This window comes from Osmerus mordax, chromosome 11 (assembly GCF_038355195.1).
Source record: "Osmerus mordax isolate fOsmMor3 chromosome 11, fOsmMor3.pri, whole genome shotgun sequence".
Lineage (NCBI taxonomy): Eukaryota > Metazoa > Chordata > Actinopteri > Osmeriformes > Osmeridae > Osmerus > Osmerus mordax.
The window spans coordinates 9,125,132-9,143,037 of record NC_090060.1 but is presented as its reverse complement, the minus strand read 5'-3'; the positions used below and the strand labels follow the sequence as shown (position 1 = coordinate 9,143,037).

The 17,906-nt window shown below is 42.3% G+C and overlaps 3 protein-coding genes across 4 annotated transcripts; 2 read left to right on the top strand and 1 right to left on the bottom strand.

Annotated features, from left to right (window-relative positions):
• The first annotated feature begins 668 nt into the window (after nt 1-668).
• On the top strand, nt 669-3,960 carry ccnp (cyclin P). The gene is made up of 9 exons (XM_067246863.1): nt 669-724; nt 1,053-1,187; nt 1,391-1,466; nt 1,626-1,795; nt 2,050-2,148; nt 2,332-2,487; nt 2,785-2,943; nt 3,021-3,199; nt 3,433-3,960. The coding sequence occupies exons 1-9, from the start codon at nt 698-700 to the stop codon at nt 3,608-3,610; spliced, it is 1,179 nt and encodes a 392-aa protein (XP_067102964.1). The 5' UTR covers nt 669-697; the 3' UTR covers nt 3,611-3,960.
• A 752-nt stretch (nt 3,961-4,712) lies between these two features.
• On the top strand, nt 4,713-9,730 carry si:ch211-132b12.7 (uncharacterized protein LOC564531 homolog). Of its 2 annotated transcripts, none has more exons than XM_067246705.1 (4): nt 4,713-4,921; nt 6,810-6,967; nt 7,149-7,516; nt 8,397-9,730. In XM_067246705.1, exons 2-4 carry the CDS (start codon nt 6,811-6,813, stop codon nt 9,534-9,536), a joined length of 1,665 nt encoding a protein of 554 aa, XP_067102806.1. In that variant the 5' UTR covers nt 4,713-4,921; nt 6,810; the 3' UTR covers nt 9,537-9,730. The 2 variants fall into 2 exon arrangements, with proteins under 2 accessions (XP_067102806.1, XP_067102805.1); XM_067246704.1 differs by having other exon boundaries at nt 6,806-6,967.
• A 449-nt stretch (nt 9,731-10,179) lies between these two features.
• Nucleotides 10,180-16,838, bottom strand: LOC136951443 (sodium- and chloride-dependent GABA transporter 2-like). The gene is made up of 14 exons (XM_067245832.1): nt 16,685-16,838; nt 16,266-16,400; nt 14,922-15,062; nt 14,572-14,653; nt 14,322-14,454; nt 13,986-14,120; nt 13,672-13,775; nt 13,333-13,457; nt 13,085-13,197; nt 12,807-12,944; nt 12,525-12,627; nt 12,055-12,155; nt 11,605-11,775; nt 10,180-11,310 (listed from the first exon to the last, which is right to left on the bottom strand). The coding sequence occupies exons 2-14, from the start codon at nt 16,354-16,356 to the stop codon at nt 11,188-11,190; spliced, it is 1,560 nt and encodes a 519-aa protein (XP_067101933.1). The 5' UTR covers nt 16,357-16,400; nt 16,685-16,838; the 3' UTR covers nt 10,180-11,187.
• Between the last annotated feature and the right edge of the window lie 1,068 nt (nt 16,839-17,906).

The following is a 17,906-nucleotide window of genomic DNA, read 5'->3' as shown; positions in this document are numbered from 1 at the left end:
TTGCCTCAATCGTTGCCTCTTGTACTTAAATGCCTGACTCTTCCATGGTTCTGTTTTTAACTAATCTTTGCCTCACTGTGAACCATGTACACTGCATAAAGCTGGTTAAACAAAAAGTTGATCCTTTCTCGTTGTTCACAACAAGAAACAAACAAAAAATAATAATAATTAATGAGGAAAACATTACACTGCTCTGAAAACATTCAGCATATCCACTGCTTACAATTATAGTATATTTACACGTTGACATGCGTATTTTCTTTTTCAGAAAATAATGTGAGCTTTTGAAATGAGAATTGTTGACATGGTCATACCCCCATGCTTGATCAAACCTCTTAATATTAGAAAGCAAGTTTAAGTGGCTTGGTCCAAAGTTACCAACCCTAAACTATTGTACGCTAGAGTGGACACAAATGGTGTCCATGGTGTCAGAAGGCTAAGTAAATTTAAGAATAAGAGGGCGTTCTGAAGTGTACCAGTTTTGGTGGAGATATCGTATCTCATTACTGTCCCTCCGTTTGGTTAGCCACTTTTAATGCATTTTTCCCACACCCCAATTAGTCAACCACGTGTGTTTATTTGCTGACATTTAAACACTAATGGCGACTTCTCAAATCTCTGAGCCGTCGTTCCTCGTGGATAAGTAGCTGCAGAGCCTGTCTGGTAAACTCGCCGGCTTCGAACATTCTGCGATTCAATGCTTCTGTTGGACTTACACAAGAAGGTGAGCTGTTTTGATGGTGGCATGCAGTGTACCAATACGTTTTCGAAGCCTGAACTTGAAAACGCCTGCAGGTGTTGGCCTTCCACCAGTTTAAATCGCCCGCTGTTTAAGTCAATTTAAAGTATTCTTATAGGTTCCAACTATGCATAACAGGATAATTGTTGACAAAGTTACTGTATATAATTTCATTTTGTTGAGCTTGGACATGATGCTAAGTTATGTTCTTATTTCCAACAACATTGAAGGAAGTAAGCTGGAGCCATTTGGCTTGATTAGGAATGGATGAGTTCTGTTATGTCTGGTTCGATGTTTACTGTCCTATTTTCAGGCGGAGGAGAGGCGTGCCCCACTGAGAACTTGGGCCAATGCATGTCCACCCAAACAACGCTGCCAGCAGCACCAGCAGCAGGAAGGAGAGGAGCCCAGGGGGTCCCACTGTAAGAGTGAGCCACAGCACAGATGGGTACGCCCCCTCAACTTCTGCCTCCGTCTGGCTTTCTCCCCCTTCCATTTCCTCCTCCACTGTCAGTTTATTCAAGCTGTGATGGCTTACATACTGATCTTCTCACGTATGCTTATGTGTAATGGAGTCCATGTGTCCCGATGGTTTGCTGTTGATTGAAGTCTTTTTATGTTGTATCAATTTGCTTTGTGTGTGGTCTTCAGGAAAAAAGGTTACCTGTGTCGACAGACGATGGCATCATCATAGGCTATCATGAGGATGACAGCCTCACCCGCTCAGGTTAATCCTCATCCCCTGCATGTGTTTCCAGTACATGGTTGGCAAAATTGATTATCAGATTTATCTTATTGATTTTGTTGGTATGTGGGGTCCTCATTTGCATAGATTTCACACACAAAATACAAATGGTAATGGCAGGCTCCTCCTTGTTTGTCCCAGATGGGTGTGCCGCGGAGGCTGTGCTGGTGTACCTGCATGGCCTCCAGGGCCTTCACAGCCTGCGAGCACTGGTTCCTGGGCTGCTGCGCTGTGAGATTGAGCAGGCCATGGTGAAGTTGGGCCTTATCTATGACAAGTCCTATGCCTGGGACATCTTTTCTGACATGATGGTAAGCAGCTGTAACCCTTGCCAAGTCTGCACATTAGCTCCTTTGAAGCTGCTCTATATTGCAGTCGGTTAAAGATGAGGTCACTAGTCATAATTTTCAAAGCAATAGCATTGCCACTTTTTATCGAGAGGTGAGAAGAATGTACTAGTTTGTGCACTTTGGAGTATTGCAAGAATTTCTTATGGAGACCCAGCTGGATATTTTTGGTGTGTGTGTAAAAGTGTTCTCATTAAGTCTTTACTGTCCATTTCCAGCGAAGTCAACTGCGCTACACATTCCCCAGCGCAGACCTCCCCCAACCTTTCACGGACAACACCCGTGCCATCCTGGTAGACTGGCTCATCCAGGTGCATGTGAGTGGTCTGCTTTTCGCTTTATAAAGGAAAATGTGGCGTTGCTGTGGTAGGCAGCTATATATGTCAACTTGAGGTCTTACACTAGATCACTAATTTGTGAAACTAAAAGTAAGCTGCCCTGTTTGAAGACAGAAGGACTCTTACAAGAGTCAGGATGTTTTCGTTCTCCGGTCTGTCCAGGACGTGTTCCACTTCTCAGAGGAGACCCTCTACCTATCCATACACCTCCTCAACCGTGCCCTCCGCCAGATGAAGGTATCCACTTCCAACCTGCAGCTCTTGGGTCTGGTCTGCCTCTTCCTAGCAGGCAAGAAGGAGGAGAGTCTTCTACCTGAGGTATTTTATGGAAGACCATTTGAATTAGTTTAATACTTTTTCTACATTGTGATGGGTGCTGATGAGTCTAGATTCTCTTAGCTTGAGGATGATTCTTTGAGCTATCCTTGGTAGAATGAAAGTGTTGTTTGAAGCCTCTTTTTCTAAATCATTAAGATGTGACCCTGTGCCCTCGTCTAAAATGCTATTGGCTACAGTGGATGACGAAAGGATGTTGTATACCATTTAGATGTCGGTTGTATCCTCCAACTAAGCCTAGTCCTAGTTCATCCAGCTGTTGGGTGTTCACCACTTCAGGTGTCAGAGCTGTGTTACCTCATGGAGAACAGCTACACCAAGCGACAGCTGCTGCGTATGGAGCGTCGTGTCCTCTGTGAGCTCAGGTTTGACCTGTCTCACTGCCCCCCTCTGCACTTCCTCCTACTCACAGCCTCTGTTGCCCGCTGTTGCACCAAGGTGAGTTATCTTGCAGATAAAACAAATTCAAATAATAAATCTGAACTTGAATTGTAACTGTACCTCTGTTATCCTAGGTGGTTTGCATGGCCCGTTACCTGCTGGAGCTCTCTCTGCTGGAGGGCCAGTGCGTGGTGTTCCTGCCTGCCCAGTTGGCAGGTGCTTCCCTCTGTCTAGCCCGCAGAGTACTGCAAGAACCCCCCACCCCAGAAGGAGAGACTGCCTGGTGCATTGCCTCCAGTATAAACATGGGCAGGTGTGTAAGGGTTTGAGTGATGAGTCTTAAATGAGCACACTTGACGACAGTTTGTCAGAAAAATCCAGAAACGCTTTGGTTAGTTAACACTTCAACACAAAATACATAATTTCTTTCCCCCATTGATACGTTGTGGGTTTTTGTCCCCGTCAGAGGTTGTTGTTGACGTTTACCTATCCTGCGAGTTGAATGATTTTGTCCAATTACTTGGACCCTTCCCTCTTTTTTCCAAGTGAGACCACCCTCCTGAAGATCATGCACATCCAGGCAAGGGCTGCAGCCCGTGCCCATAGCAGAGAAACGCGTGCCACCTTCATCAAATTCTCCACTGCAGAGACCATGCATGTCAGCAGCCACCCTGCTCTGCAGAGTGGCCCCAGTCTGCTGGGGCTGTTCTCTGAACATGCATGACGCCTGCTGTTCTTTAAGGGAGAAAGGTTGAGTTTGAAGGATAAGACTTGAGTGTCAGGACTCTTTCAATCTGTTCATAATGAACTTTTGCCTGGCCTGTTGATGCAGGATCACAGGAGTACATAAGGCACAGAGAAGGGAGTGAGGAAAAAATTAGGGCTGTTCAGTCAAACTGTGATTGGCTGGACTGGGCACCTGAGCTTGGCTGGCTGGCAATACAGATGCAAACTGTCGGTATGTTCTTATTAGGCAGTTGATGGTTTTGGATGGGGTTGGTTGTCATTTTTTACCCTTGTCATTTAAATGTGAGCGCTCTATGTAAAAGTAATCTACATTTTTAATGTAAAAATAAAAAGTTAATGTATGTTGCTAAACGTTTTGTGGTGTTTCTTGCCTATTAAATTGCACGAAAACAATTAAATTGTGCCATTATGGCCATCTGTTCTATGGTTGGGAGCACTTTGTAATTGGAGCGTTTAGGTAGTTTTAACACTTATCGACGACTAGCAATTCATGCCAGGTTTCATTCTCGGCATGAGCGCTTTCGCTGCTACATGTGTTCTTTTGCTTAGACCCCTCCCTTGAGTCGGCCCGCTCACATGCGCTCGCGCCGTTGATTGGTTGAAATGCACTGGAAACATTTTCCCATGTGTTGGGAGACTGGCAGCTGACTGACAAAGGTTGCAGTAATGTATCATTGTCAAATTGCTTCCAAACACAGATTGAAATGTAACAAGTTATATTTCACTCCTTTATGCCCATTTCGTATTCGTGGATTATTAGGAATGGCACAGGCTACTATTTGACTTATGTGACTAACTATTGTGTCTTATGTGTATGCCGTTACGACATCTAGCCTACTACGATTTTTTTTTTTGTATTTGTCTACTAACTTTATTTGGTTGCATTCTATTCTCCCTTTAAACCGGTTCCCATGCCAAAGCCATGCGGTCCCTCCCCCTACACGTGCCCTCACTCAGGATTGGACAAACTGGCGTTGTGCTCCCGGTTTGGGGCTGGACAAGGAGTATTTCACGATCTTATCGGAAACAAAGTCATGTCATTCTTTTTATAGGGAGGCACAGTATCAGTATGATTCATATTCGTGCAGCTGTTACCTTGCTAGTATAGCCCAGTGAACTGAGCCAGGTTTTTCTCAATAAAATGCGAATACATTTGGAAATCGAGTGGTGAACATCCAGAGAGATGGAAAAGGGATCTTAGATGCATTATACCATGGAGTGACCACTGTGCCATTGACGGCCATTGAACCAGAACTTGTTTTGAAAGTTGGTGAAATTGCTATTGAAGGTAAGCTGTCAGTTAGGCTACATCAATACTGTTTACAAAGTGGCCTTGATCTTTTGTCCGCTGTTTGTCTTAACTCTGTACCATTCTAGACAAATCGTATATTCTATTTCTTTGTTACTTCTTTGGCTATCAGCTTGTTTACGAGCCCATGCAGTCAGAGCCTGAGGAAGAGTACCTTGATACGTTTATGTAACAGTGAGATTAGGGGAGGGGTTTGACAGCGCACGAGTTGCCTGGTGCTGCACGTTCGTCTCTGGTTACATACAAACAAGTAAAGGCAAAAATAGCCTCAACGTAAAAAATAAATAAAAATCTGCTCAATAGCTCAAAACATGTTTCGTTGTTCTACAGTTTTTTTGTCTCCAACGTTTTGATACAGTAGACTGAGTATGAAAGATAATAAATACGTGCCACAAGTCTCTGCGGAAGTCTCATGCATTTACATTTATTCATTTAGCAGACTCTTTTATCCAAAGCGACTTACAAGAAAGAGCTTTACAAAAAGTGCATAGGTCAATGATCATAAACATCGAGATAGCCCCAAAACATTTCGGGTAGCCAAAACATGAAGCATACATTGTGAAAGCAAATAATTGCAATGGGTAGAACCAGAAGAGCTGAACTACGTACATCAGCAGTTCCTTACAATACAATTCAATACAAACTTTAAATCCTAGAGGGGCAATTTGATTAGGGGCATTAATGTACTAAAATATGTCAGACAACAGGCAAATGGAGATTGTATCGGTCTTGTATCTGCCAGTGTATGATGAGTTGGACTGAAAACAAACTCTTTATAAAATAACTAGGAAATACATTTCGCATGGCAATAAGGTATTTTGTGTCGTGCTAGACTTTCGTTACAGCGCGTGATAGTCCTCTCACTTTTATCCTTATTAAAATAATCATTTGTGTGCTGGGAAATGTATGTTTAACTCAAATTTTGTTGCCAATAAAAAAAACTAAAATAGGCGTAGTGTTACTGGTGGGTTGCCAGTCAAACTCCCAAGGAGTCACTGAGTTGACGTCAACCTAAACGTCAACATCTGTCTCACAACCTTGTAGTGTGGTGTGAGAATAACCCATGTCAACCCGACAGACAGCAGTCTGACCACGTGAGAGTCAAAAACGTTTCTCACATACAGTATGTGTGATGGAGCATCTCTAAATGTAATCAAACTTGAACAGAAGTAAGTCATTGCACTGGCATTTTGAATATGTTTGGTGGCCTAATTCAATTTCCAACGGTGTGTCTTTGAGAATTATATTGTGGCATAGAGAAAGTAGAAAAGGTTTGTAGAAAGTGTGTGCCTGTTTGTGTAAACCACTTCACACACAACATCTGTGACGTTATGGAGAAGTAAAAAAAAACAGAGGTCAGAGTGAGTTGTGAGAGATGCATGGAAAAGATGGTTGGAGGAGGAGCTAAGTGGAGAGCACATGTAGAGGTGGAGCGAAGGCTGTAGGCACACTCCCACAGCAGAACAGCTACATAACGTCCTTTGGTCAAACAAAATGTACGGTAGATCGATGCATTGTGTCTCTCCTAGATAAGCACACATTACATTATAGGACGTGTAATATTCAATGAGAAGTAATTCTTAATGAGTCAATATTTTGTTGTTAGACCTTATAAGAATTAGTCAGGGCATTATTGTAAAAGTGTTTTCTACACTATTTATATCTCTGTTTCAATTCATTCAGACTGGTAGTATTGATGAAATAACCTGAAATACAACACTTAAGAATCTGAAAATATCAGGAATACTAATCACACACAGTAATTCATTCCTATGTATCTTTTCATATTTTTTAAGTATAAGTCATGATTCATTAACATTCTCTTCAAATTTGAATTTCTTCTTTATGCTTTGTTCCCACCAGCCAGTATGCCTAAGGAGCATTCTTGCCTGAGTGAAAGAGCACCTCGCTCATCCAGCAAGACTTCTAAGGCAAAACCTTTAGCCTCACAGGGCCCTGCAGACACGGACCGGTCCCACCAACAAGAATTACACTACAGCTCAGAAAAGGATTCTGGATATTCTGGTAAGTGGGAGAAATACATATGCAACAGTCACCTTCTTACTCATACAATCCCTGTGGCACATTCATTACTCACAGAATCTTAAAAGTGTTTGTTAAATCCCTTGCTAAAATAACCTCACACGTACATATGACACGTCCAATAGTCAGTTGCTGTCAAAACTGTGTTCCTCTTAACCCCCAGATAATGGGTCTGACTGGCAGCAAATGGAGGGGGATGACCAGTGCAGCAGTGTGAGTGAACCTCAGGGCATGGACACTCTGCAGGGCCAGGGGCCTGTCAAGCCCCTCCAGCAGGGCAGCACCATGCAGGGCCAGGGGACTGTCAAGCCCCTCCACCAGGGCAGCACCATGCAGGGCCAGGGGACTGTCAAGCCCCTCCAGCAGGGCAGCACCATGCAGGGCCAGGGGACTGTCAAGCCCCTCCAGCAGGGCAGCACCATGCAGGGCCAGGGGACTGTCAACCCCGTCCACCAGGGCAGCACCATGCAGGGCCAGGGGACCAGTGAGCTCACCCCCGTCTACGTCCTTAAGAATGTTGTGTTAAAAAAGGTAAGCAACAGGGTGGAAGATTAAATTGTCGAACAAAGCAAGAACACAATGATATATTTAATCCCAGTACTCTTGAGTCCCAGGGGATATCACATCAAAGTATTATTTAAATTGTAAATTCTATGAGGAAAACTGATGGAAGTGTTAGTAGACACCTTATTATTTGTTCTGGTTGCAAATATTGATGCATTACTGTACTAGCACTTTTCATTTTTTTTTTATCTCAGTGTACATTTTGTTTGCTTAGGGTGGTCTTGAAGAGCCTGTGATCAGTGTACAGTTAATTTAAGAATGGCCAACTTGACATTTAGCAGAGTTAAAGAAAACAGATGTGGAGAGGGTCATTCAATCACAAACCGGAGGCTCACAAGGATGTATAAAAACCATGGGAAATTGGAAGAAAGGATGTGTTGAAATGAAAGTAGGAGTGGAGTGGAGGCAGGAAAGGTGGAGGGTAAGGCTGAAGATGATAGGTGAGAAGCAGTCGGAGTGAGAGGGAGGGAGAAGAAAGCACATGGTGAATTATTCACAAAATGAGAGTGGGATGTGTGACAAACGTCAGGAGAAGGTCAGAATGACAGCTTTTGAGGAATGTTGTAGACTGCACCATGGGACCTGACCTTTTTATTTCATTGAAGTTTCTCACAATCTTTTGAATGACCGGTTGACATTTTCCTGGAGGTTGTAGTAGGTTAAACAGTTAGAACAGTGGAGTGTCTCTACTCAAATAAAGTAGATAAATGGTCATAAGATACAGTAATAGTCTTGATGTGTAATTATCAAGATTTCCATGCTCAGTTTTATATAGAATCTGTTTCCCATATTGCATTTTGCATATTTTTTTCTCTGTATTCCTCTCTGTATCACTTTTTACTCCCAGCCTGAACCAGTTCATCATGGCAGTGATCACCTCATCCAGAGTCAGCTGACATGGAGCAACACAGGAGGAGCCAATTCCTCCGGCCCCACCGGCCCCACCCATGTGATCCTCCTGCAGCCGCCCAGCATGTCCTTTCCTTCGCCATCCTCCACTAAACTCCGCAAGCCGCCGTCTCGCAGGACCAATAAGAAAACCAAAGGCGAGTTCTTGCCCATACTGAACTCTTACAGTCGCATCGCTCCGCACCCTAGCAAGAAGCTCCGCGACAAGCCCCCAACCGGCCTGGAGAAAGTGACTGATAGTGAGGGTCAGAGCCTGAGCAAGAGGATATGTACAGATGATAAGGGAGACGAGGTGTCCACCACCACCATTGACTTGCAAATGCCCAAGCAACACCCTCACAAGCAGTCTGATTCCAGAGCCCAAAGTTTGCAGTCACGACCTATTGCTTACCCTCCCTCCAGCCCCTCCACAGTCTCTTCAAGCCGGGGCTGGCCCTCTGTCTCCTGTTCGGAACTCTCCACTATTTCCTCGTCCTCCAACAGTTCTTCACCACTTTCAGCCACTAGGGGGCCCCACAACGGCCTCTTAAATGCACACCATCGCCGTTTCCACAACACGCTGGAGATCCTAAGCCAATCAGGCCTTTTGGACATCACCCTACGCAGCAAGGACCTGCTGAGCCAAAGCAACGCCACCGAACGAGACATCGCCCAGCTGCGTCAACACACTCAGCTGCTGTGTCAGGCTGCCAGCGGCAACAATGAGAGCAGACGAGGCGTTACCTTGGAAAGCCTGCACCAGACGATGGAAGAGTCAGGTGTCTACCCCACTCTCAAGTTCCTGGACAAAGTGGAAGCACTTCATTATCCAGTAAATGCTATTGATCCTGACTCTAGAGGTACAGTTGGGGTCAACACCACACAGACTCTCAATGGTTCCCATGCACAATTGTCGTTTCCTATCGTCTCAGTGCAAGAGCCATCCCAGAACTATCCAATGTCACAAAATTGTATGCGCAATGGGACAGCTGCCCTTCCTCACTCTGAGCAGGGAAATGAGTACAAACCCAGTGCCACACCCTCAGTGAACTTCACCTTCATTCCCCCAGACAGCTCCACTCATTGGGGTGTTCTCTAGGGTACGCACAGGGAGAGGGCAATCAGAAGCTGGCTAAGAGATTGAGAGCCCCTCTGCTGTTTTGAATAGAATAGGGTTCCACATGCATTTCTTGGCTTTTGCTTAGCATTCACTCCAATTTTGTTGATAAGACCCTTGGAAATAAAATACTGTCTTCATAATACATATAGGGTGTCAGGTGGCTGAGCGGTTAGGGAAGCGGGCTTGTAATCAGAAGGTTGCCAGTTCGATTCCCGGCCGTGCCAGATGACGTTGTGTCCTTGGGCAAGGCACTTCACCCTACTTGCCTCGGGGAGAATGTCCCTGTACTTACTGTAAGTCGCTCTGGATAAGAGCGTCTGCTAAATGACTAAATGACTAAATGTAAATGTAAATATAGATGACATTTTTCTTAGTATTTTTCTTAATCCAGTCGCTGTTAGAGGAGGAGCCCATGGAAGGAGATTCATTTTCGGTGCTCTGATATTTGAATTAATGTTCTATAATTTGTATTCAATATTCTTTGTTAAAGACTGAAGTTAAAACAGCCTCCTGTTGGCATGAGGGTCCTAAAAATGCTTGTTATCCCCACCCCTTCCTCTTCACACCTCCATGGAACAAGTTACAGGGTTGTTTTGGTCTGCTTGAAAAAACTTGAAGCTCAAATGGAAGGTAAAAAGGGAAAGGTTTGATGGCATTTGAATCTTTTTAACTTGGAAACTGATAGACTGCACATGTTTCAAGCTGTATATTTCTGCTTTAGTCAGGGAACAGACTAAAAAGTTCTAGCCTTAACGTATTTGGTGACGTTTAGCAGTTTCTTGTTGCCTTTTCTCAATTCCAGACCTGTAATACTGCATCAGAATCTTTCACTTTTAAATATTGTTTATCATAAAATGTGAGAGTGGAAATGTAGAGCCAGATTGGGAGACAATGTGCATTACTTCATAAGTATAACTATTTCCCATCTGACTTCATAAGTATGACTTTTAAGGCAGTATCTTAAAAATGCACTTAATACAAAACAGAACAACTGTTTACTTCTACAGACTCAGTTCAACTATGTCAAATTGATTGTATATTGTAATACATTGATGCTTGTTGATGCTTAAAGACCACTATCCACAGGCTACTGGCTGCTGTCAAACACAGCTCAGAGTGAGGAGAGGTCCTAGTGGCATAAAATACTTTTTTACTACAATAATGTTTGTAGATTTGATTCAAGTATTATCTTACGAGTTTGTCTTTCTCATGTTTTTATGAGCTTTGATTTACATCTTAGGTATAGCTCTGCCAATGCTCATAATTATACATGACTTCAAGAGATAATAAAGCAGCTATGGTCAACCAAGTATTTATTTTGCTATTACAGTCTTTTTTTCTCTCAAACAAATAAAAACAAAAAATGTGTTATCTACGTGCAAACATTATTAATGTAGATGATGATATTGTATTTTATACACCTGTTGATTAGTTGCCATGCAATGTCACTGCCATGGAAACTGCAGGGGGAGAGAGCCAAGTAGAAAACATTATGTGAAGTATGAGCTAAGAATTTGTGTTGTAGGCCTTGGTGGACAGAGAGACAGATATAATCAATTAAGAAACTGTAGTATAGGCGGTCCAGATAAATCATAATTTTATCATCAGTTCTGATAATTGTTTGTGAACTTCAGATGTCCGTGCTCCCAATAAAGATGCCCTTCTCAGCTCCGAGAGTCATTTTCTCGAGCCCAGCCTTCTTCTTCCAGGTCACTGGGAGATCATGGTCAGGTTGACACAGGTGAAAGAAACGCTGGGGTGTAAAAGCGAGAATGATCACCATGTATTGCATTGTTGTCATTGTTCTTATCAAAATAATTATTCTTATAATTATGAAAACATTTCATTCAGGATAACTGAATGGTTCTACGACATGCAGCTATAGTCAAAAACTGTCTCTGGAAAGTTGTCCTTTGCGTACTGCTATTTCCTGAAAACAAAAATACAAGCTTGTTTACATAGACCTTGCCTGTAAACCAGCAATCACCAAATGACCATGGCAACAAACCTCTTGAGTTCCCCAGAGTATGCCCCTCCTGTTTCCTACCTCTCGGAGGGACCCAGGGCCAGTCCCAAGCCGGAACAGAGCCCACCCAGGCACTATCAGGATGGAGGAGAGGGCTAGCAGCCAGCCAGTCACATATACCCAGGCTGGGTACACATACCAGCGGTTGAAGGTCAGGGGCTGGTACTCCACCAAAGAGCAGATGAATGACACCTGGAAGATAGGTGATATGTCAGCATGTATGCTTTGATCCAACACAACAGGTTCTTTCTGTCATGTTGCTGTCCCCTACTGATGTCATTCCTTTCCTGACTCCTTGTGGGGCTGTGGTGAACTTGGTGGTGGCATGTTAAACTTTATTTTGCTCAAGTAAGCTTTAAATGTTCATACCAATAAATGTCACATAATATCTTTAAATGTTTCATTATTTATATTAACAGTAATTATAAAATATTTGCATTATTTCTAATTGAAGCTACAAAATGTACTTACTAGTGAGACCAGTGGGGTGAGATAGAGCCAGCAGAACTTGAAGATGATGTTAGGTCTCACTCCTGTCATGTTTTTGATAATATCACACATCTGTTCTGCCCCTGGTAAGTCCGTCAGTTAGTTAGTTAGTTATTTGTGGAATGTACAGGCAGACAGCAATGTCATGGCATTTGATACCTTGTTTTCCTTGTCATTTGGCAAACCTGTACAATGGTTAATTTTGCCTATGTATCCGAAGTGAAGTACAAGGGGAAATTTGAAATTGCAACATCTTTAACATGCGGTCAAGTGCTTTAACACCGAGTTTTACCCATCCATACATCCCATAACTTTACTTATTCTTACCAAATTCATTGCGACAAGTGCATACTCCACTCAGACCAAATGCATTCTTCACAGCTTTTCAAAGCAGATGACCAAAAGCTTATGACCACCTTTTTCATTCTGCAGCATTGACCTCAGAGACTTACCAAATAGCCATCCCAAAGCTAGAGACTCAAACACAGAAAGAAAGAGCAGGCATGTTCCATTACAGGCGTAGTAGTCAAACAGCTGGAACACGTACATCCCCCCCTGAAACAAGGGTCAAGGTATTTAAAGACTCACAACAGTAAAACAACATCCCTCTTGTTCTTATTAAGTGGGATTTCCTTATTTACAGGATATGTGCTAAAAACTGAATATAAGCTCCGCACTGTTGCCTTTAAAATAACTTGAAAGCACCATCGATCTCTCTCTCTACAAACACACACCTCTGTGACCATGATGAGTTGTAATAAGAAGCAGGTGAGGCAGAAGAGGAGGAGGAAGAGCTCCCTGCGTCCAACCCTGCGCAAAATCTTGGGAAACACGTCTGTGACTGACGTCATCACTACCTCCATGGCAACAAACTGAGAGGAGAAGGAAGTAATGACCATGCTGTAGCTAACCTAGGCCACAGTATAGGGATGGCATTTTCTCGCTCAGTGTTAAACATATTATGGTTTGATTTTGTTTAGAATGAAGTGTGCTGGATGTTTGTGAGTCATACCTGTGTATCCACACCAAGAAGTATGATCATGATAAAAAAGCAGACTGCCCATAGCTGTGGCAGGGGCATCATGGCTATAGCCTGAGGATATGCTATAAATGCCAGGCCAGGCCCTGAAACCAATATTAAGGAATAGAAGATAATATTATTTCCCAGCATTTGATTTATATCTACTTAATTGATCTACACGTTTTTTTGGTTTTTAAGTTCCTTCAATTGGTTCCTTTACCGAAGTATTGCTGTCTTACCGGATTCTGCCACTTTTTCAATAGGGGCACCCTGTTCATGAGCCATGAAGCCCAATACAGAGAAGACCGCGAAGCCAGCCACAATACTTGTACAACTGTTCAGCAAGCAAAGCCACAGGCAGTCTCTGAAAACAAAAAGCTATCACTTACTCCCACTTAACCTGAATACAAAATGTCCATGTAAACAACATTCAAGTTGTCTCTCAAACAAGTCACCTCACAAGTCATCTCAAACAATATTTTCTGAATTGCTCAAACAATCAGTTGGTTTTAACTTCCCTCCATTTTTTGTTTTTACCACCATCATGACTCTTGACTTTGAGCATAATTTGGACTTACTTGTAGCAGTTGTTGTTGTAAGAGTTGAAGCTGCCCAGTACAGTTAAGGAGCCCACCCCAACACTGTAGGAGAAGAAGACCTGTGAAGCAGCCTCCATCCACACCTATAGTTAAGGCACAGCATACAAATATATGATCTCCCTTACTTTCTTCAATGCAAGCTTCATTATTTTGTTTGTAAAAGTTGTTTTAATCTCAAATAAAACACATTTATGTTTACAGGCCTTCCCTGCTGTGATGTTTTATGATGTTGGTGTTCCTGGTGTTGATCATGTGACCTGGCACCTGGAAGTCGTTCACCGATTGCCACATACCTGAGGGTCGGATAGCCGGGAGGGCTCGGGGTAGAGGTAGAAAACAACCCCCTGTAGAGCACCAGGCAGAGTGAGTCCACGAACCAGCAAGATCAACAGCATCACATAGGGGAAGGTTGCTGTGAAATACACCACCTGGAGAGACAGAGTTAGTATGCAATCACAGGACAAGAGAATACATACCAGCCAGTGTTTTCCAATTAGTTTATTCATCCCTGCTGATGAAAATTACGAATTGTATCATGCTGGTAGTGAATTTGTCAGATTGAGCTAATTATAACAGATCATGCTGTAACTCAATTTTTTTTAACCAGTTTGATGCACATACACACACACCTTGCCTGTAGACTTGACCCCTTTCCAGACACAGAAGTAGCAGACAACCCACATAATGACAAGGCACAGCGTCACATCCCACCGGATACTGCCCACCTCTTCTATCCCCCCAGAGATAGCCAGCACACGCCGTCTGAACAAAGACAACAACAACAAAATCTTACTTTTGGGAAATTACTGCTGCATTTGGCTAAGATGAAAGGAAGATTATAATATTGGGTTGGTTGAAGATGCTTCTAGATCAACTCACTCCCAGAATTCTGTGGCTGCAGAGGTTGAGTTGGCCTGATGCGTCCAGTTGAGGGACATATTTCGTAAATCCACACAGTCATCTGTTTCGATAAAAGCAGATGCATTGATACTTCAGGTAACCTCCATTTAGATTGGGGCCATTTTGATTTGTAGACAGTTTTCCATAACATTTTTGGGTAGAAAATGTATAATCTTAAAACTACAGCACACTTATAGAATAGCACATTATGGTGTGAGAGGTTAATCAAGCAAAAAATGTATAAAGGTATATTTTCTCTCGGACAGTTCTCACATTCACAAACAGTGACATTTCAGGGAGTTTAAGTGGTTGACCATTGTCACATTTACCAGTGTTCCAGTAATTAGTACAGCTGGCCCAGGGGAGCTGAGAACTGAAGGAGAAGAGCAGGTACAGAAGAGCCCAGGCCAGGATGATAATATAGCACATACAGCTATACAAGAGAATCAGCTGGCCAGCATAGCCAATACCTAGGAAAGATTAGCAAAAGCTTGTATTTTTGTAAGATGTATTTTCTGTGTGAATGTATGTGCCTGAAAAATCTAACTGATATCCAATGTTAGGCTATTTTCTTCCTTCCTATGTTGGAAAAAACATTTTATTTTCTTCACATCCTACTACAGGAAAGGAAAGTATCAAAGCAAACAAGCTTGACATCAAGAAACAAGATAAATAATAAACCAGCTCTCACACTAAAATAAGAAGTTTAGATCTTTGAGAAATAAATGTGTCATTATACGCTCACACATGAATCCCATTGACCTCACTTGTAGTAACATCTTAACTGTATTTATCTCTGGATTAGCAGACTACAGTAGCACATTTGTCAATGTGTACAAAAAAATGATAGAACTATGGCTTTGCTTAGTTAAAAATAAAACGGGAAGGAATTTATCTGAATCTGGTGGAAAGAAATGAGCCAAGGTGAAGCCAAGCCACTTCAGGTGGTAGACTCTTGATCACAGTTGACAACTGGTTGAAACTTCAATGTCATCATACTTTGTGCCACCTAATCTTTAGTCTGTTTGTCCCTCACACTCTTTGGAAGCTATTGCTTGTTGACGTGTGTCCCTAGAATGAGAACAAATTCTCAGGCAGAAAGGTTTCTCTAGCTAAACTGTAATGCCAATATGAAACTCATTGCATCTGTTTAATATGACATTTAATAACTGAACAAAAACTCTACTGGAGTCTGACTGAGAAGTTGTTGACCTACTCACAGACAGAAGCGCTCTCCAATACAGCTGTATGCTGCAAAGTGTTACAAGTTACAACCCATGCCTGTATGGTTCAATACAAATCTCTGGCTATGCGTGTATTTGTAGTTTAAGTTTTACGTTTCAAGTTCAAGTTCCAAGTATATTTGTCATTTGCAACAAGTGCATTGGAATTCTGAATCCTGCTCTGGTGACAGTTTACTCTGAGCTTAGCTTATATCCTATTGTGATTTAAAATCTATTTTCTAAAGAAATCCAAATTAAATGTGATAATATCTAATGAAACAATATAAATAAATGAATACAATGTTAAAGCTAAAAAAACTAGAACTCATGTCTGAAATGTGGTCCTTCAAACTACAGTGTAATAACTAGGACACAAGGTATTTGTAAAGCAAAGAGTGTCTGGAGTAAGTCCTCCATTGTGGACATTGACAGTGATGTAAAGGTGCTCACCCTCTGCCAGTGGGCATAGCCTCTTCCAGCAGGTAATTCCCCCCTGCTGGGTATACTGGCCCATGGCTGTCTCCAGCAGGAACAAGGGCATGCCACATGTCACCACAAATACCAGGTACGGCACCAGGAAGGCACCTGTCCACACAGAAGAAGTCAAACAGAAGTCGACCATTCATTCCATGGGATTACAGAATTTTAACAGAATTAAATCAAATGTGGAATCTTGACTCAGTTAACTCATATCTGTCACATTTATTAATCGTAACCCTCGGTGACATTACACAAGATCAATGAATGATGACAGTAGATTTAACAGCCCTTTAGTACTTTCTGTAACGAGAACAAACCAAAGTTTAAACCATCTGACTAACTTTAACCCTGCTTGTGAAGTATTACATCATATTATCTTGGGCACTCACCTCCACCATTTTTATAACAAAGGTAGGGGAACCTCCATACATTGCCCAGGCCTACAACATTTCCGGCTACTGCCAGGAGGAACTCCACCTTACTTCCCCAGTGGCCCCTTGCCTCAATATTTCCCTCCGCTGAATCCTCATCTGCCTTTCTCTTCTTCCTCATCCCAAACATCTCAGCCAGGGCTCTGTGTTTAATAGCATTCCTGTTTCCTTCCTTTATCCAGACATATTCACCTTTCCTATCGCTCACGTTTGCTTGTCTTTCCATCGTACTATAGTTGTACTGTTGATGGTGTCTATACCAAGGCTACTACTGGTGGCTTAATGGAGAACTAAAGCTGTATTCATTGACTGCAAGTGACCAATTCCTACCACTGTATGGACTTGTTTCACAGCTTTGTGTCTGACAACACTAACTATGGCCTTCCAAAATTTGGACTTCTAGATACATCCAGGTACGAATTGTTTTACAGTAATGCCTCAAGCTGTTATTTTCCAAACAATAGATCTAACAAAGAGAGCTTTGAACCTACTAACCAGTAGAACTGTCAATATTTATTTTGTGACTACTAGTTTTTGTGACCACTAGCACAAGTGTTTGATTTTCATGTTAGGTTAGGTTTCCACCAAAAGTCAGAGAACCAAAAGGTAAAGATACGCACTTAAACTTATTTATCTTAATCAGATCGCAGGGTGCGCTTTAAACTCAGTGAGATTGGTGAATGGGATACAATGGCATGTTACCAAAGCTTCATTTTGTCAGTGTGAACCACATCTACCTGTTGAAATATTCCCAGCTCCTGATGTTAGCCTGTTGGAAAGATACAGCAGCTCTGAGGTGGAGATGTTTATGTATATCACAAAAATAGCCCATATATTAATTATAAAACAATATAAGTTGGTGAATAAAACACCAAGTAGGTCTACTGAATATAGTGAATATTTGTATCTGAGTCGACATTAAACGTAAGTTAATAAGCAAGAACTGAAAAAACTTGAATATACAAGATATGTCTGTGTTTTGAAATGTCTGACAAAAGAGTGAGCATGTTAGATTTCCACGTAGGGCTGTATTGTATTGCCTAGATGTCAGAGAAAGAAAAGATTGTGACATTTTTGTTAACAGGCAGTTCTGGAGACCACATCAATTACTGAACACGTGAAGCTGTTTTACTTAAAGGACCTGGGCTGCGTTTCTGGAAGCGTCGTAAGCTTTCGGGAA